At 38.8% G+C, this 16,175-nt stretch overlaps 6 protein-coding genes across 7 annotated transcripts; 3 read left to right on the top strand and 3 right to left on the bottom strand.

The window, feature by feature from the left end:
• Positions 1–317: 317 nt before the first annotated feature.
• On the bottom strand, positions 318–1,499 carry LOC18016877 (putative F-box protein At5g52620). The gene is made up of 2 exons (XM_006401737.1): positions 1,121–1,499; positions 318–1,084 (listed from the first exon to the last, which is right to left on the bottom strand). The coding sequence occupies exons 1-2, from the start codon at positions 1,497–1,499 to the stop codon at positions 318–320; spliced, it is 1,146 nt and encodes a 381-aa protein (XP_006401800.1).
• Positions 1,500–1,725: 226 nt separating this feature from the next.
• LOC112086508 (putative pentatricopeptide repeat-containing protein At5g52630) lies at positions 1,726–3,529 on the top strand. The gene has a single exon (XM_024155467.1). The coding sequence runs from the start codon at positions 1,726–1,728 to the stop codon at positions 3,508–3,510; it is 1,785 nt and encodes a 594-aa protein (XP_024011235.1). The 3' UTR covers positions 3,511–3,529.
• Positions 3,530–4,510: 981 nt separating this feature from the next.
• Positions 4,511–7,614, top strand: LOC18016875 (heat shock protein 90-1). Its single transcript, XM_006401735.2, has 4 exons — positions 4,511–4,762; positions 5,201–5,342; positions 5,424–5,710; positions 5,800–7,614. Exons 1-4 carry the CDS (start codon positions 4,625–4,627, stop codon positions 7,354–7,356), a joined length of 2,124 nt encoding a protein of 707 aa, XP_006401798.1. The 5' UTR covers positions 4,511–4,624; the 3' UTR covers positions 7,357–7,614.
• Positions 7,615–7,844: 230 nt separating this feature from the next.
• Positions 7,845–9,545, bottom strand: LOC18016874 (40S ribosomal protein S10-1). Its single transcript, XM_006401733.2, has 5 exons — positions 9,453–9,545; positions 9,292–9,340; positions 8,648–8,930; positions 8,426–8,555; positions 7,845–8,135 (listed from the first exon to the last, which is right to left on the bottom strand). Exons 1-5 carry the CDS (start codon positions 9,453–9,455, stop codon positions 8,058–8,060), a joined length of 543 nt encoding a protein of 180 aa, XP_006401796.1. The 5' UTR covers positions 9,456–9,545; the 3' UTR covers positions 7,845–8,057.
• A 118-nt stretch (positions 9,546–9,663) lies between these two features.
• LOC18016873 (protein REVEILLE 6) lies at positions 9,664–12,612 on the bottom strand. Of its 2 annotated transcripts, none has more exons than XM_006401731.2 (8): positions 12,235–12,612; positions 11,499–11,556; positions 11,047–11,170; positions 10,782–10,949; positions 10,558–10,674; positions 10,365–10,474; positions 10,204–10,263; positions 9,664–10,108 (listed from the first exon to the last, which is right to left on the bottom strand). In XM_006401731.2, the coding sequence occupies exons 1-8, from the start codon at positions 12,498–12,500 to the stop codon at positions 10,007–10,009; spliced, it is 1,005 nt and encodes a 334-aa protein (XP_006401794.1). In that variant the 5' UTR covers positions 12,501–12,612; the 3' UTR covers positions 9,664–10,006. The 2 variants fall into 2 exon arrangements, with proteins under 2 accessions (XP_006401794.1, XP_024012565.1); XM_024156797.1 differs by having other exon boundaries at positions 10,558–10,671.
• A 2,635-nt stretch (positions 12,613–15,247) lies between these two features.
• Positions 15,248–15,924, top strand: LOC18016872 (heavy metal-associated isoprenylated plant protein 10). Its single transcript, XM_024155466.1, is given in 4 exon segments — positions 15,248–15,253; positions 15,378–15,456; positions 15,609–15,690; positions 15,780–15,924. Coding segments are annotated over 4 exon segments (312 nt in total).
• Positions 15,925–16,175: the final 251 nt, after the last annotated feature.

The raw sequence follows: 16,175 nt of genomic DNA, 5'->3' as shown, positions 1-16,175 counted from the left end.
TTCAATACAAACAATACAGTTAATGTAGTGTATTATTTGGAGTATCATCCAGTCATTTCTTAAAACAGAGAAAAAAGAATAATGCTATATATAGAGGTCCTAAAAAGAACCTTTAGGCTATAATATCATTAAGAAGAGATGTTTTATAAAAATGCAACTAATGCTAGATCAAAAACTATTTTGCCTTAACGTGTGCAACACAATTTGAGCATCGAGAAGAAAAACCTGGAAACAAAAAAAAAAAAATTGATCGAGCTCAGCTCGCAACGAAACATTGATATGAAAAATTTCACATCAACAGGTAAACTAGCTAAAACCTATCTTATAAAGTTGAAATCTTCTGCATAGTCTACAAAGGTGTGAACTCTTGCTTGATTCTCAGACTCTTCAAAACCTTGGATTCCAACTTTTTTAAAAGTGTTCCTTTCAGGATTGAAGTAGAAAACAAAAAAGCGTTTAAACGTATAGTCCATGGAAAACACAATTTCACCAGTAGCAGCAATCACTCCAACGACTGAAATATCACCCTCAACAATTACATTCACCGGAAAATTGTAGTTATGTTGCAACCATTCTTGCTTCTTGTCATCCTTTAGAATCCATAAACACAACTTAAGGGCAGACCTAGGCCTTCCATCAAAACCGTACCAATACCAACTAATCACGCCTAATTTGCCCTTGTAATTTATCAGTTTATTACTCGAAGAAGATTCGTTCCCGGTAATAGCGTGTGCTTTAAGGAATTCAAGATTTTCATGCCTAACATTAAAGCAAGCTATCATCTTGTTCATACCCCCGGTTACAATAGCAACGTAATACAAAACTCCATTGATGCATATCCCTTCACTTATAGGATAATGGGTTAGGAACCAGAACTTCCTCCATGACAATTCTCCAGTTGTTGTTGGTAATGACCGAATCCCCTCCTCTTCATATGGTGATCCATAAGGTGGATTGCATATGTTCAATACCTTGTATTGTTTTCCAATCGGATCATACCCTAACAAGGGTCTCGTAAAGTTTATCTTTTTCCGTTGACGTAATCTTCTGTATTGTCCCGTGCTAGGGTTACATATCACCTGCACTATCTGTTCTCTATTCGCCCTTGATGACGTAATACTTTTTGATGTCCGAATACTAGTGAAAAGGAGCAAGCTAGAGACAAGCCCACAAATCTCTGGGCACACGAATTCCTTGAAACCCTTAAGAAAATCGGCTTTTACAACAAGAGAAGGCTTCGTATCTGGATTCTGAGGTTGATGCGATGAGAAGAAGCACCAACCATGGCGATTTTTAACGGAGAATAAGAGACGCGGGCCACGCGGCCGAGTTATGGACCTGGTCAGAAACAATTCGGTGAAATCTTGACGGCTAACTATGGACGCACAGTACTTGGATGCGAGACCAAACGTAGCGACTGACTTATTAGACGATCTCGAGAGTATTTCGACGATGATGTCCACCGGGAGGGGATCCGAGTTTCGTTTTCTCTTCTTCATCTTGTTCGAAGATTGAAGAAGATGGTGTCTTGGTTCTTACGGTTTAGGGTTTTAGCTCTATTGATTTTGATAAGTAACTTCTGTTTTCTTTTCTCGTGGAAATTTTCAAAACAAATGGGCCTAATGGGCCTGTTAATGGGTCATATTCAGAATCTATTACAAGACCAGATAAAACACAATTAAATCATAATGGTGTCTTGTTTCTCGGCGAGCTGGTTCAAATTCAATGCATCAACTTCCTCAAGGAAGAAATGTTTCTTCAGCTTTCTTCGTCCCATGCCACAATTACAATCAGATTTGCGATCTTCTTCTTTCTTCAGCTCGCTCTAGATCGACTTCTAAAGGACTTCAGCTTCATGGCTATATCGTCAAATCAGGCCTTTCTCTTATCCCTCTCGTCGCTAACAACCTCATTAACTTCTACTCCAAATCCCAGCTTCCGCTTGAATCTCGCCGAGCTTTTGAAGATACCCCGCGAAAGAGCGCGACGACTTGGAGCTCCATCATCTCCTGTTTCGCTCAGAACGAGCTTCCATGGATGTCTCTCGAGTTTCTCAGGAGAATGATGGCGGGAAACCTTCGTCCTGACGATCATGTCCTCCCTTCGGCTACGAAGTCGTGTGGGATTCTGAATCGATGCGATATCGGTAGATCGGTTCATTGTCTTTCGATGAAGACTGGGTACGACGCGGATGTGTTTGTAGGGAGTTCTTTGGTTGATATGTATGCGAAATGTGGAGATATTGTTGATGCGAGGAACGTGTTCGACGAAATGCCTCAGAGAAATGTTGTAACTTGGAGTGGAATGATGTATGGGTATGCGCAAATGGGTGAAAATGAGGAAGCTTTGTGGTTGTTCAAAGAAGCTCTGTTTGAGAATCTCGCTGTGAATGATTACTCGTTCTCTAGTGTCATTAGTGTCTGTGCTAATTCGACTCTTCTTGAATTAGGAAGACAGATTCAGGGTTTGTGCGTTAAATCCAGCTTTGACTCTTCTAGCTTCGTGGGAAGCTCGTTAGTCTCGTTGTATTCGAAATGTGGTGTTCTCGAAGGAGCTTATCGAGTTTTCGACGAGACGCCATTGAAGAACCTCGGGATTTGGAACGCGATGCTCAAGGCCTGTGCGCAACACTCGGACGCTAAGCGAGTAATCGAGTTGTTCAAACGTATGAAACGCGAAGGAATGAAACCGAATTTCATAACTTTCTTGAACGTGCTCAATGCTTGTAGCCACGCGGGTTTAGTCGATGAAGGGAGATATTACTTTGATCTGATGATTGATTCCAGAATCGAGCCGACAGATAAGCATTACGCTTCCTTGGTTGATATGTTGGGACGAGCTGGTAAGCTACAAGAAGCGCTCGAAGTTATCAAGAATATGCCAATCGATCCTACTGAGTCTGTATGGGGAGCTTTGTTAACGGGCTGTACAATCCACAAGAACACAGAGCTCGCGGCGTTTGCAGCAGACAAGGTATTTGAATTAGGACCAGTGAGTTCCGGTATGCACATTTCGTTGTCCAATGCTTATGCAGCCGATGGTAGATTCGAAGACGCAGCCAAGGCGAGAAAACTGCTCCGAGACAGAGGGGAGAAGAAGGAAACAGGGTTGAGTTGGGTTGAGGAAAGGAACAAGGTTCATACATTTGCAGCTGGAGATAGACGCCACGAGAGAAGCAAGGAGATTTATGAGAAGCTGGCTGAGTTAGGAGAAGAGATTGAGAAAGCTGGTTACGTTGCAGACACGAGCTTTGTTCTGAGAGAAGTTGATGGAGATGAGAAGAATCAGACCATAAGGTATCACAGCGAGAGATTGGCTATTGCCTTTGCGCTGATCACGTTTTCGGGTGATAGACCGATCCGTGTGATTAAGAACCTGCGTGTGTGCGGAGATTGCCATAACGCGATCAAGTTCATGTCCGTGTGTACGGGACGAGTGATCATTGTGAGAGATAACAAAAGGTTTCATCGGTTCGAGGATGGCAAGTGTTCTTGTAATGACTATTGGTGAAAAGACAAATAAGAGAGTTGGTTTATGATTCAAACGTAACGGCTACTTCTAATTCTTGATCATCATTTGTAGATGTTATCATAAACATTTGGAAATATACGATCACTATTCGTTTATTTCTCATATTGCACTAGTTACATAATCAAGCAATATATCTTTTTTTACCTGGGGCTAAAAGCTTTCCATTCAAATAGCTTTCCAGGCATTGCAATACCACTAATTATACCATTTTTCTTCTTCTTATTGTGTTAGATTAGATTGGACCATCTTCGGGTTCACTCAGACTTGGTTAATGTATATAACTAAATCTATAGTCTTTTGCTTGTAAATTACATAACTAGGAAGAATTTTGTTCTTGTTTATTTATCTGAACAATTGTTTGTTAATATTTTGATTACTGCGGTTTTTTGCCGGGTTATTGCATCAGATATGAAATATTTTGAGCTTTACAAAACAGATAAGTTTACAGATTAGTATGATTATAAAAACATTGTTTAAATTTTTTTATAACTTGAGATCACAAAAATTATCTAATCATAAACTTTTTTACTAATAATTAGGCCATCCTATTTTCGTCAGTGTTTGTTCTTCAGTTGTTTATTTAATGCAAATTTTACAGTTAAAAAAAAATCATATTTCTGGCATAATCTATTTTTTTTTATCTATTTAAATTGGATTTTATATATTTTCAAACCAACCTTTTTTTTATATTGAACCAGCGAAAATTTTTTTAACTCAGAATTGACTTCGCTTTCGGGTCATTGACCAGACGACTCGAATTTGAAAGAAACTGGAAATGAAAAGAACATTCTGGAATTCGTTTGTTTACAAAGACACGGTGGATCCCCCTAAATCGGTTACCATTTACGGGTAAGGTTGGAAAACTAAAACGACGACGTTTCCTGGGAACAATCCAGAATCCACTGGTTTCGCAATTTGAAAGAAGAGACTAGAAGTTATTCTCCTCTTATAAATTACACATTGTTCTTTCCTCCCTGCTGTGTCTCAAAGATTGAAATCATCAAATCTCTCGAAAAAGCTCTCAAAAGTTTATCTATTCGTCTTTCAATTTCTCTTGCTGTTCTTCGTTTGCGTTGAATAGAAAATCGTTGCAATGGCGGAAGTTCAGATGGCTGATGCGGAGACTTTTGCCTTCCAGGCCGAGATTAACCAGCTCCTTAGCTTGATCATCAACACTTTCTACAGCAACAAAGAGATTTTCCTCCGTGAGCTTATCAGTAACTCCTCTGATGTATGTTCCTTAAATCTCTTCTCTACGATTCCTCTGCTTTTTATTTTCCTGCATGTTATTGGTTGTTTCTCCTGTGTTTTCTGGAATTTCGGATTCGCTGTTGATGTTTGATTAGTTTGGGATACCGATGAGTTGAATCGTGATAAAACTTGTGTCTCAAGTTAGTTTTGTCTCTCGATCTTGATTTGAGCTGATGAATTCGTCTCCCTTGTGTCTTAGTTATATGATCTGTAATTAGGATTAGCTAAACTGTTTGAAGCTTGAAAGTAGTGTTTGCTAAAAAACGTTTAGATTATCGCGAGATCTTAGTTTCTGGGGGATTGCATTATGTGATAGTCGTCACCAATTGTTTCTTGGATCTTGGCTTAATCAGTAACGATTGATCTATGCTGTTGAGGATATTTTCTGATTGTGTTTATGAACATTGATTTTTAACAGGCTCTTGACAAGATTCGGTTTGAGAGCTTGACCGATAAGAGCAAGCTCGATGGACAGCCTGAGCTCTTCATCAGGTTGGTCCCAGACAAGGCCAACAAGACCCTCTCGATTATTGACAGTGGCATTGGAATGACCAAAGCAGGTAACGCATATATCTGTGATTGTCTCTTTAGTTCGGTTTTGGTGTTTGTGTCGTTGTTTTGACTCTTTTCTATGTATTCAGATCTGGTGAACAACTTGGGAACCATTGCGAGGTCTGGAACCAAGGAGTTTATGGAAGCGCTCCAAGCTGGTGCTGATGTGAGCATGATTGGTCAGTTTGGTGCCCGTTCTCTCTTCCTCTGCTTATCTCGTTCCTCAGAGAAGGTTATTGTCACCACAAAGCACAATGATGACGAGCAGTACGTATGGGAGTCTCAAGCTGGTGGTTCCTTCACTGTCACAAGGGATGTTGATGGGGAACCCCTTGGTAGAGGGACTAAGATCACTCTCTTCCTCAAGGATGACCAGGTAATGAACCATATAGCCTTGAATGTTTGAGGATTGTTGGTTTTGATCGAATGCGTTCTTTGTACTTACAAGTGTGTCTATTCTTGCAGCTTGAATACTTGGAGGAGAGGAGACTCAAAGACTTGGTGAAGAAGCACTCTGAGTTCATCAGTTACCCGATCTATCTTTGGACTGAGAAAACCACCGAGAAGGAGATCAGTGACGATGAGGACGAGGATGAACCAAAGAAAGAGAACGAAGGCGAGGTTGTAGACGTTGATGAGGAGAAGGAGAAAGAAGGTAAAACGAAGAAGAAAATTAAGGAAGTCTCTCACGAGTGGCAACTCATCAACAAGCAGAAACCGATTTGGTTGAGGAAGCCTGAAGAGATCACCAAGGATGAGTACGCTTCTTTCTACAAGAGCTTATCCAATGACTGGGAGGATCATCTTGCCGTGAAGCATTTCTCAGTGGAGGGTCAGCTCGAGTTCAAGGCCATTCTCTTTGTTCCAAAGAGAGCTCCATTCGATCTCTTCGACACAAGAAAGAAGCTGAACAACATCAAGCTCTACGTCAGGAGGGTCTTCATTATGGACAATTGCGAAGAGCTAATCCCAGAGTACCTCAGCTTCGTGAAAGGTGTGGTTGACTCTGATGATTTGCCGCTCAACATCTCTCGTGAGACTCTTCAACAGAACAAGATTCTCAAGGTGATCCGGAAGAATCTAGTGAAGAAGTGCATTGAGATGTTCAACGAGATCGCCGAGAACAAAGAAGACTACAACAAATTCTACGAGGCGTTCTCCAAGAACCTCAAACTGGGTATCCATGAAGACAGCCAGAACAGGTCAAAGATAGCTGATCTTCTTCGTTACCACTCGACAAAGAGCGGAGACGAAATGACGAGCTTGAAAGATTACGTCACAAGGATGAAGGAAGGCCAAAAGGACATTTTCTACATAACTGGTGAAAGCAAAAAGGCAGTGGAGAATTCTCCGTTCTTGGAGAAGCTGAAGAAGAGAGGATACGAAGTGCTTTACATGGTGGATGCGATCGATGAATACGCCGTTGGACAATTGAAGGAGTACGACGGTAAGAAGCTCGTCTCCGCGACAAAAGAAGGACTCAAGCTCGATGATGAGACTGAGGAAGAGAAGAAAAAGAAGGAAGAGAAGAAGAAGTCTTTCGAGAATCTCTGCAAGACGATCAAGGACATTCTTGGTGACAAGGTTGAAAAAGTTGTGGTCTCGGACAGAATCGTGGACTCTCCGTGCTGTCTCGTGACTGGTGAATATGGATGGACTGCGAATATGGAGAGGATTATGAAGGCACAGGCGCTGAGAGATAGCAGCATGAGTGGTTACATGTCGAGCAAGAAGACGATGGAGATTAATCCCGACAATGGAATCATGGAGGAGCTCAGGAAGAGAGCTGAGGCGGACAAGAACGATAAATCTGTTAAGGATCTTGTGATGTTGCTGTTCGAGACCGCTTTGTTGACGTCTGGTTTCAGTCTCGATGATCCGAACACGTTTGCTGCGAGGATTCACAGGATGTTGAAGTTGGGTCTGAGTATTGATGAGGATGAGAATGTTGAGGAAGATGGTGATATGCCTGCGTTGGAGGAGGATGCTGCTGAAGAGAGCAAGATGGAGGAAGTCGACTAAGAAGATAAACTCTATGGTTTTTGAGTTTTTTAGGATTTCTATCGTCTTGTCTTGTGTCTTTTCTTTAAACTCTTTTGGATGATGGTTTGGTTTGTGTAAAAGGTCTTTCTTTTGGCATGTTGGATGCGTCTGTTCGATAGTCTTTTCTCCAGTTTTTGTCCCTCTTTAAAAGTGAATATTGTCCCCTAAAAGTGCGGCTAAGTAACTAATAATTGTTTCTGCACTAATGATCTTTGGTGTCTGCTGTTTAATGGTCTTCGATTTCTTACTTAAGTGTTAAGATAAAAAGATAAAATATAGTGAAAAATGGTTATAAAACCGCAAATGCTCAATCAATGTTTACTTGAACCAATAGAACAATGTGTTCCAAAACCAACTAGTTCCAAGCTTAACCAGACAATTTGTTTCACAGTAAGTACGGGGGTATCGAATGTATACAGTTTGATTTGTCAAATGGATGAATCATAAGGTGAGAGATGGGAGGAAAATGTACTTTGAATTGGAGGTTTGCTCAAACAACAAAACTAAACTCAGATAGATTATGAAGGATTCCGGAATCTGAATTACACAAGCAAAAATTTAAAGCTGAAGCAACATCCCCATGGTCTTACTGTAAAAACCCTTTCATTTTCAAAGGAAACCTTAACCAGATGGTGCAGCAGCGGTGTAACCACCAGCACCACGGACCAAAGTCAGGCCTACTACCACCCTGAACCACCTGAAGCAGATGGTGCAGGTGCACCAGCACCACGGCCAAATCCAGGCCTACCACCACTTCCCTGCACAGCAAAGAAACAATAAAAAAGAACTATGTTAAAACATGTGCAAACCAAATAAACAGAGCGCTAACCACATCATCTGCAACATATATATAACTAGACGACTTTCAAAACATTTCAAAGGTAAAGTATGAGAATTCTAATCGTTGTAACTAAAAATGATCAAGACAAGTTCAAATCAGAGACTGGAAGGTTAATGGTTCTAGCAGGTTCACAACCTAAACTAGCATGTATCATGAAGTTTGTGTGCCATAAGTATAATTATAAGGGCATGGTCAGTGAGAATTTACTTGGAAAGATGGCTGGTAATCTGCTGGAGCTCCACCCTTTTCGCCTCCAAACTCACCACCACCACGAGGACCTCCACGGTAACCATCACGGTCACCAAATTTAGGACGGTCTCCTTCAAAGCGAGGTCCCCTGATGCACCAAGAAACGCCAAAGCCAAATGTTAAACCGCAATGAACAATCTTTTAACAGATATGCGATGAGCTATGCAACGAGTTAATCACCTTGGGCGATCACCAGGTGGGCCACCAAATGGACGACCGAGAGGCTTAGCTGACTTCTTCAAAGTAGCAGGAACAACATCAGACGGAAGGTTAAGATAAGTTCTCAAGAACTCGATTCCTTCGTTGGTCAGAAACCAATAATAATGCATCCACGCGAATGTCTCCCTAACATACTCCTTGGATTTGAAGCTCTGCATGAGCTTGATCACTTGCAGGTTCGGTACTGATTCAATCAACGGATGCTTTGGGAGATTGAAATCCTTCTTTGCGAACAGAACTCCTTCTGAAAAACCCAGAGAACTATGACTGTCAACACAATTCAGCTAAAGAACACAAGACAAACATCGTAAATGCTAGCTCATATAAACCTCGGATACAAACTCATGATTCTAAATTTGCTACACTCAAATATTTTGAACACGCTAGAGCTCTAGGAGTGGATTGAATCCAAAGCCTGAATGCAAATTTCAGAATTTTACCATAACCAGATTTCAGAACCAGAACTACATAAACTATTTCTAAAATCACGATGTTCATCACTACGCGACGAGATTGGAATAACAGTAAGATCTATCTAATTCGCCAAATCGCCTACTTCACATCCAAGTAACAGAGAAATGATATAAATTTCACGAAACACGGACCTTTGAAAAGGTATTTGCAGATTTCTCTTCGGTTTTGCTCTGTGATAATCTGACAGCCAACGGAAGAAGAAAATGGTTAGACTTCACCCAGACAACATCCTCGCGCACATAAAATACGATGAGAAACAGATAGATAGATCAAAAGCATAGCTTATGCTTACCATTGTATCGGTGGGAGAGCTTCCTCGAGCTGAGCCGAACGGAATGGAGAGAGCCAAATTAGGGTTTTACTTTTCTTTTCTTTTAGACGGCACACTGACATGAGAAGACGATGACTTTATATGCTCTGTTTTGGACTTCTAATGGGCTGAAACTTTATGAATTATGGGCCTTAAGTTTGGGCAGTATTTTGTAAGCTTTTTTGAAACGCAATTTCGAAAGTATTTTTACCTATCAAAACAATTTGCGGAATGGAAAAATACAAATCTAAGAGGTTTTGACTCATTGGTACACATGCTTAAAGAGAAGCTCAAAGAAGATTTGACAGAAGATGGAATGGTATTTAACTTAAGACAATACACTGTACATGCACCATCCATCATCTAAAAGACGTATATTTTATAGCAAACACAAAAAACTAAACCGCTCAATGTCAGCAGCTTCCTCTTCTTCTTCTTCTTCTTCATATGTACAAACAAAACCCACCAATAGAACCTCTGTATTCTGCAGCCAATCTGGTTTTGCCACCTTCATAATTTCTCCCCCTCTTCTAACTTCAAGTAGAGATTTCAGGTGGTTCATTATTTAAGGTTTTACTCACTCCACCATGATCAGTTGCTGTCTCAGAGCCAATATCATATGAAGAAAGAAGCCGTCTCTGTTGTTTCGAAATCATTAAAGAGTTTTTGAGGTTAAGTTCTGAATTAGCGTTTCTAGTTAAAAACTGTTCTTGGAGTTGTGAAGATAACTTACATGATCTTCAAAATCAGGGCTGGACAAGTTGATGGATAGGTTTCTCATCAACAGTAGCACCTGCTTGGTGTGGGGCAAACAAAGGAAACAAGGATTATTATCATTTTTTCCATTGGACTCAATTTGAGGTTAATGTAAAACTGAAAAGACAAGAATCATACTGTTTCCACATCTATGGGGTCCATCTTCTTCAGCTTTTGTAGATGGTTACTGGCATATGGGTCAAAAACACTTCCAATGAAGCTGTATACTTGCGCAAAGTCCGGTAAAACTGAAACAACAAAGAAGAAACTGTCTAGTAAGAAAAGGTACAATAAAAAAGATATAAATAGAAAAAGATGTAATAGCGCTAACCTCTTAATGAATGGCCAGGAATTCCCCGGTCACTAGTGTCCCTGTTGGAGCGTGGTCTTGGGGTATTTGTATTTTCCGAACTACTAGAACAGTTGTTATTATTCGCTCCTGCCCCTGCTGTTTCCATTTTAACATGGAAGGAACAATATGCTTCATTTAGTAACACTTGAGAAGGGCATTACATTAAGAGAGTAATAGAAGTTCCTTGTAGATGAGAATAGTACCTTTGGGTTGGGTTGTGAAGCTAATTGTTTGAAGATTATTTGTCCACGGAGCCGCAGCAGCAGTGGTTGGAGACGTCATCAGCATCGAAGAAGACTCGGGCCTAAACATATAACTTGGGTCATTTGGTTCACATGTTGATCTGAAGGACCCTGGTACTTGAGGTTGCACTGCAAATGCATCATATAGTATCTCGATAAGCAAACAACATTTCAACTTCAAAACCTTTTTTTTTGGAGTAGCTACTAGTAATAGCCTATTACATACCGTTCTTGTGTGCCTTTTGAGGATATGGATGAGCAGCTTTCCTTTTAGGTCGAGGGGGAGGGAGATGTTCCCCAGTCCCACTCTTTTGTACCTTAAGAAAATACTTCTGAGCATGACTTCGTATCTGCGATATCTTAGCAGAATCCGTATCAGAAACCACGATAAAGTTTAGCAAGCTCGCTTTGTCTAATGCAAAAAAAACTAAAGATTACACTTCACTGAATCTTAGAGTGATCAGCGACAAAAACATGTGCCACTCTGCTCCTAAATAGTTGAGAACAGTTTTCAGACAACAACGTTATTATAAAGGAACACTTTGTTGAGATATCAAAGGAGAGAAAGCAACCCTAATCCAAGGTAACACCGAGGGCCCAAGAGAAAGATGACAGAGATGTCAAACAATAGAAGGCGGAGAAAAAGGTAGCTGAGAAGATATTTTTTTTTTACTGCACCTGAATCACTGTCTTCGACCCAATAAAAGCTTCAATCTTCTTCCAGTCTCTGTCAAACCTAAATTGATAAAACATAAGCATAAGCGACAACAGATCAAAAATGCCAAACAACCTAAATATAGCATGTGTCTAATCCTGATAAGAGACTGTATCCATCATAATACATAGCGGAATATGCAATGAACAGTGCCATCCTCAAGTCTCGAAGATAAAACAATCCACTCTTCCAGTCTCCACTAAAATCATTGCAATATCCTGCCCTCTATAGACCAATCTTAGCATGTCAATTACTCCATTTCCAGTGTTTATAGGCTTATTGTACAAGACCAAAGAGCATCTCAAAGTAGTCTTCACTGAACCTTCTTCACTAACATTGTACACACAATTTCAATCACTGCTTCCTCATAATAGACTCATGAATTTCTTGTCTGTTTTGTGGTTCACTATTGATGATCATATACGCCTTCTTCTTCATCTAAATCCAAATAGCTATTTACACATTTCCAAGGATAATGCAATTCCAGTGTTCCGCACATTCAGTATCTATCTGAATTAGCATAATCCCAATAGAAACTCTAAAAAGTCCATCCAGAAACCGACACATGACTAAAAACAAAAACCCTAATTCAGCAAAATCGTGGCTAATCCTCGCCGGAATCGAAGCTCCAAAATGATTAAACACCAAAGGAATATAAGCCAATACCGAGAAATGGTGAACTCAAATGAGATTACTCACAACTGTAGAGCTTCGAGGAATTTATCGTGCTCAGGCTCCGTCCAGCTCTCCCTCGACTTGGTAATGGTATAAGGCTTTCTAATCTTTTTGCTAAGATCCTCCGAAGAAGAAACCGTCGCCGTCGCATCCGTCACAGCCACGGCGGTGGAAGAAGTCGTTGGAGAGGAGGAGACGGCGGCAGTGAAAGGTCCAATTGCAGGAACGGTCATACCACCGTTCGGATCCAAGAAATATCCGTCTTGGGGATTCGGATTTCGAGAGACCATGAAAAATTTGGAGGAGAATTTTGGGGAATTTTTTTTTGGGTGATTTTCTCTACTTTTGTTCGTTGAAACCTGTGTAAAGAAAAATGTGGAGGAAGACGGCGAAGATATATATGTATAGAATATATATATATATACGTGTGTGTATATGTATAGACGCATTTGTGTCTCACGATGAAACTCTTGTGATCGTCTGAGGTCGGTGACTTTGCCGACTGATGTGTAGCCTTCAAAACCAAATTATAACGTGCCACGTGTTTGGAAGATTAAGTTTCCTTCAAAATAAAGTTTTTTTTTTACCAAAAGAATGAAAAAAAGTTTTTTTTTTCTTTTCTCAAGTCACTTAAGTATACTAAGACCATTCATTGTGCCAACTCCTTCTGTTGTTTTTATTGATTGATCGTGGTTGTTCTCAAGCCCTAAGCAGTCCTGGCCCTAAGCTGCAACTATTAAATGATCTCTCCATCACGGTCCTAGAAGTTAAAGAAATTGGTTTTAAGGATGTAATATTATGTGGTGATGCAACTAGTACTATACAAATATTTATGCTAGAGGGACACGGGCTATTCGCCACAAGCACACTCTCATAGCAATATATGTAAGTGACAATCCTCAAGAACACCAATCAATGCTATAATCAAAGAGAGAAGCTAATGTAATGGCTGATGATGTGTACTTGCTAAGAATGCGAGAAATACTATGTTGAATTATGTTGTAATTATTTGGTCCTTGTAGTGTTAAATATGAATGAACAGTTTAAAGATATAAAAAAACGAGATCTGAAAAAAAAATAAACGAAGATTGAATTCAACATTGTTAACTTGTATTGTATACATTCACATTTTCGCTAGATTTGAGCATTAAATAGTCGGATTTTTGTTTGTTTATCCTATATCTAATATTGTTAGATATTTAGGCGTACAACCATTAGCAAAAGTTTGTTCAAGTGTCTCGTTTGCATAATATATTATTCACGTTTCAAGCCTTTTTGCTTGATATATTTTTCACCTAAATATGACCAAGTTTATATCCGTTAGAAAAAAAAAGAACGAATTATATGCAAGTTTTTGGGGTGGAGCAAGGTGAAAATCCCAACCGTCGAGTCTTTGACACTTGATTAAACGGTCACGGAATACACATTTCTTTCACTTTGCAGTCTTTACTATTGAAGGTTTTTCCTCATTGTATTTTTGTGATTACTCGACATTTGTCAATATCGAATAATTAACTAATTTTATATCATGTGGATAAACTCACAAATCACAATTACAAAAAAAAATTAATTTTAGACAAATGTCGAATAATTAACTAATTTTATATCATGTGCATAAACTCACAAATCATAATTACGAAAAAATTAACTTTTCGCCTCTCAGATAGATTAAAATCCTTAAATCGATAAAAATTATTTGCGAATCAATAAAACGGCTAGAGTTACAGTCGTTTTGATCCGGCAATGCTGATGAGCGTGAGCATCAACTTCATGCCGGTCTCACTGCCTGCAAACAAGACGGACAAATAGTCGAGGAGTATACTACGGTCGCCTTAAAATTCTTTGGGATGACTTAGCATATGTTGTCAAAAGTTTCACATCTTGTAGTAAATGTTCAAGTTGTGAATTGATGCTTAAGTATCAAAAGAAGCAAGATAGAATTCATATTCATCAGTTCTTGATGGGTCTTGACAACCAACGCTTTAGCAAAACGTGATCCAACCTTCTTACACGGTTTCATGATGTGAATCTCGGTAGCATTTATTCATAAATTATTCAAGAAGAGCGGCATCTTCAAAACATTGACGAATGATATAAAAATTTTGACGGATTTTCAAAACATTGATCCTTACTTGGACAACATGATATGGAATGTTTCCTCTTAGAGGAAAGCTAATACTCTATCACGTGTTCTACGCTCCAGAATAACCTCTCACCCTTAAGTCTATTGCTCATCTTATGCCTAATATTGCAAGTGAAATCAGCAGTACTAAATAATTTTATGTTATACAGAACCAAGTTTCAAAGACTTTGATTGGTGCGGGTGAACAATGCGATGGGGTTTATCATTTAGCTGGCTTGATGGTAGCTCAAGCAAACCGTGTTGGGAAAATTGATACTCATGGCACAGAAGAAATGGTCATCATATCATTTGGATATTGGTGTTTGCTTTAGTAGTGGTAGTGCTTTAGAAATTAGAAGTATACGTAATTACTTTTGTGTTAAACCAAAACAAACCGTCTTCAACCTAAATTTATCAGTTTTTCGATTGGCAACCACCAAAACAATTAGCTCTCAACCACAGCTGATGGTGCCTACCAATTAAAATAAAATTATTTTCTTATTCGTACGAAATTGACTAGTTCATTTTCTAGCTAAGATGGCCATGACTTAAATCGTTTTTGAATTCGCTAACTACATATATAAAAGGGAATGTATCGCATATCTACTATAACACGGTGTTTCTGGTTAACGCTACTAAACTAATTAGAAGCCCGTACAGATTCTAACAATCTATTATATAGAAAGACTTAGACTGTCTCATTCTTCTTGGTATAATCGTACTAATAAACTTGAATGTTTCATTTTGCGACTTTGCTGGCTTGACTAATTAATTCTTATATTCGCTAGTTAAATACAAAAGGGTATATATAGACGAGGAAGCAAAGGTTTATGAGCAAGCCACGAGGTTGAAAATCACATTCCTTTACATCATCTTTGTTTAGTCACCAAACTATATATATATAACTTTCCGAAAATGCAGGTTCGTCTCGTTTTTTTTTTGTACATGGATTAGTAACAATTATAATGATTCAGTAAAAGTTATTATTGCTTATACAATATTGAGATGTATAAAGATTCAAGTTTATATAAATATATCTTTGCAGGTGAAAGTTGTATTCAAGTTGGACGTTTTTGAGGAAAAAATCAAACAGAATGCTATGAAAGTTGTCTGTGAATTTCCAGGTACACTAACACAAATCAGTAGTAATGTTAAAAAAAATTAACCAATATTGGCAAGATATCCGGTTTATATACATTTATAAGTAATTTAATCTATTTAGGCTTTAATAAAAAAACAATAAGGATTAAGGAATATTAATGTTTGTTGTTGTTAGGGGTTACTTTGATAGACGTGAAGGAAACAGGTAAACTAAAGGTGACGGGATAATTTAACAAGTTCGAAATGACTAAGACCATGTACATTGAGAGCTCTTCACATTTTTTACTTGGGTTGCTAATGAATATTTTTGGTTAAAATAATAATAAGGAAGCTTAAAATATAAGAGACTGAAGAAGATATATAAATATGTTGACATTATGGAGCTTGGACCAGATGGAGAACCAGAGCAAAATCCCAATCCGGTTAAGAAACCTGAACCAATAGTGAAGAAGACCCCATCTTCTCGTCGTTGGAAGATAGGTTTCTTCTAATGATATTTTTTCATTTTTCTGAAAATTTGTTTGTGTCCTTGTTTTGCAATAATTATGTGGTGTGTGTTTACATATTGGTATTCTTTTTTTGTTTATTTAAGCTTGAAACTTTGTCAATAATTAAATTGAGTTAGTTTGATATGGTTTCGTTGATCGCACATTTCTATTATCTCCTCGCCAGCAAAAGCTTCATCTTCTCTCTAAACTTATGGACAACTCAATACAACTCGAAAAAATGTAGAGATTAAAAG

Source organism: Eutrema salsugineum, unplaced genomic scaffold, assembly GCF_000478725.1.
Source record: "Eutrema salsugineum unplaced genomic scaffold, Eutsalg1_0 scaffold_2, whole genome shotgun sequence".
Lineage (NCBI taxonomy): Eukaryota > Viridiplantae > Streptophyta > Magnoliopsida > Brassicales > Brassicaceae > Eutrema > Eutrema salsugineum.
Note: the sequence above shows the minus strand (reverse complement) of the source record. Positions and strands in the feature narration are given on the sequence as shown.